The 1867-nt window shown below is 49.0% G+C and overlaps 1 protein-coding gene across 1 annotated transcript; it reads left to right on the plus strand.

Moving 5' to 3' along the window:
• Window positions 1-597: 597 nt before the first annotated feature.
• On the plus strand, window positions 598-1356 carry LOC120277710 (cadherin-related family member 5-like). The gene has a single exon (XM_039284563.1). It carries the CDS (start codon window positions 598-600, stop codon window positions 1354-1356), a length of 759 nt encoding a protein of 252 aa, XP_039140497.1.
• Window positions 1357-1867: the final 511 nt, after the last annotated feature.

The following is a 1867-nucleotide window of genomic DNA, read 5'->3' on the forward strand; positions in this document are numbered from 1 at the left end:
AGAATCTACTTCAGATTTCATTAAACTGGACAATGATACCTTGAATCGAGCTCGCCTTCGTTTCCAACACTCACTCTTTGGCAAGTTTTTTGGTAAACCTCCTCTGTTTGAACAAGTGAAGACCTTTCTCTTGAAGAAATTGGAGAACATTGGGGAAGTTCTGATCTCGGATTTACCCAATGGCTTCATCCTTATTCGTTGTGCTAATGATAATGTCTTACAGCGCCTTCTCTCTGAAGGTCCCTGGACCATCAATGGTATTATCTTGCAGCTATCTCCTTGGCGCCCTTACTTCGAACCTTCTTTCACCAAGCTGACTACTGCAGCAATCTGGATCCAACTTCATAATCTTCCAATTGAATTCTGGAGTGGTGATACCCTTGAAACCGTTTCCAGTCATCTTGGAAGGCTTCTGAAAATCGATGAACTCACTCTCTCTCTACCCGAACCAAATACGCTAGAATTTGCCTTGAACTGGATCTTTCCAAACCACTCGCCAAGGGTTTTTTTGGCTTGGAGATGATATCCATCGTGTCTTTGTTGTGGTTCAATATGAGCGTCTTCCAACCTTTTGCTACTCCTGTGGAGTGATTGGCCATGGCTCTAGCTCCCTGCAGATGGAATCCGATGAACTGGAAGGCCAAAGTCTCTCAGCCCTCTCGAAATCTTCGAGAGAAGGAGGTTAGTCTTGATCCCCTTCCCATGGATGCTGGAACTTCCGTCCGAGATCCTATCCCCCCTTCTTCGGTTAGCAGTGACGGTGCTTTGTTTGTTCCTGATAATTCTGTGAGTGATTCTGACTTCGGTCCTTGGCTTCTCGTTTCTCGCCGGCGAGGCCAACCCCGTTCCCGTGGCGGTGGTGCTCGCACCCCTAACGTGAACGTTGGAACGGCAGCCGCTCCGAGCAACGATGACCGCTCATCCCGAGGAGTTCCTGTTCGTGGTACACGTGGCGGCTTGCGAGGCGGTTCGAGTGGGCGGCGTCCCTCTCCCCGCCCCACGTTGCACGACTCCCCAAGTCTGCAGAACACTGTTCTCTCTGCCAACCCTTACACCCCTGACATCGTTGATCCCTCCGTTGCTTTATCAATTACGCCTTGGGACCCTAACACGCTCCATCCCGAGGCTCCTCGGGACCCTTCTACTTCCACTATGCTGCCCTCTCCTGTCATCTCACATTCCACTTTGGAGAACCCACCTACTGACACTCTACCCAGAACTCCCACTCACACTGCTAAAGAGATGTTGACTCGTCGGCATCCCTCTCCTCCCCCTGTTCTTTTGACCACTTCCTCTGCAAACCCTTCCATCAAACCTCATAGTCCTAATCCAGAGCACTCGAAACTTGTTTCTTAGATTTCAGCTGCTCTTGATGACGGTTCTATGGATGAAGATTCTGAACAGGATGCTGTGTCTTCTGATGCTTCTGATGACCAGATGTCGGAAGAAGATGAGCCTGACGACCACATGACCTTGGACCAGTACCAGGAAGAAGCCCGACGTGTTGCTCTTGTTCGCAAGAGCCCTCTCCTTGATCTAGAATCCCAAAAGAAAGGGCGTTTGGAACTGGGTGGTTCCAGTATACATTGATTTCCTCTTATCCTTTCCTTCAGGAAGTTGTCTTCTATTTCCTAGTTTTTGATGAGTACTAAAAAAATACTTTGCTGGAATTGCAGGGGTCTCTCTTCCCGGGAAACCCTCGCCCGCACTTTTAGATTTCTTCGTCAAAATGACCTAGCTATCCTTTATCTTGTGGAAACCAGAGCAAACTCTGTTCGTGTTGGTAAGTTTTGTTCTAGACTCTCCAAATCTTGGGAGTGGGCCGCCATCCTCTCGAAGGGTTCTCTCGGTGGTATAGTTGTTTTGC

This window comes from Dioscorea cayenensis, chromosome 15 (assembly GCF_009730915.1).
Source record: "Dioscorea cayenensis subsp. rotundata cultivar TDr96_F1 chromosome 15, TDr96_F1_v2_PseudoChromosome.rev07_lg8_w22 25.fasta, whole genome shotgun sequence".
Lineage (NCBI taxonomy): Eukaryota > Viridiplantae > Streptophyta > Magnoliopsida > Dioscoreales > Dioscoreaceae > Dioscorea > Dioscorea cayenensis.

Excerpts from the sequence above, each read along its gene's own strand:
- LOC120277710 (XM_039284563.1), top strand. The coding sequence starts at position 598 with ATGGCTCTAGCTCCCTGCAGATGGAATCCGATGAACTGGAAGGCCAAA.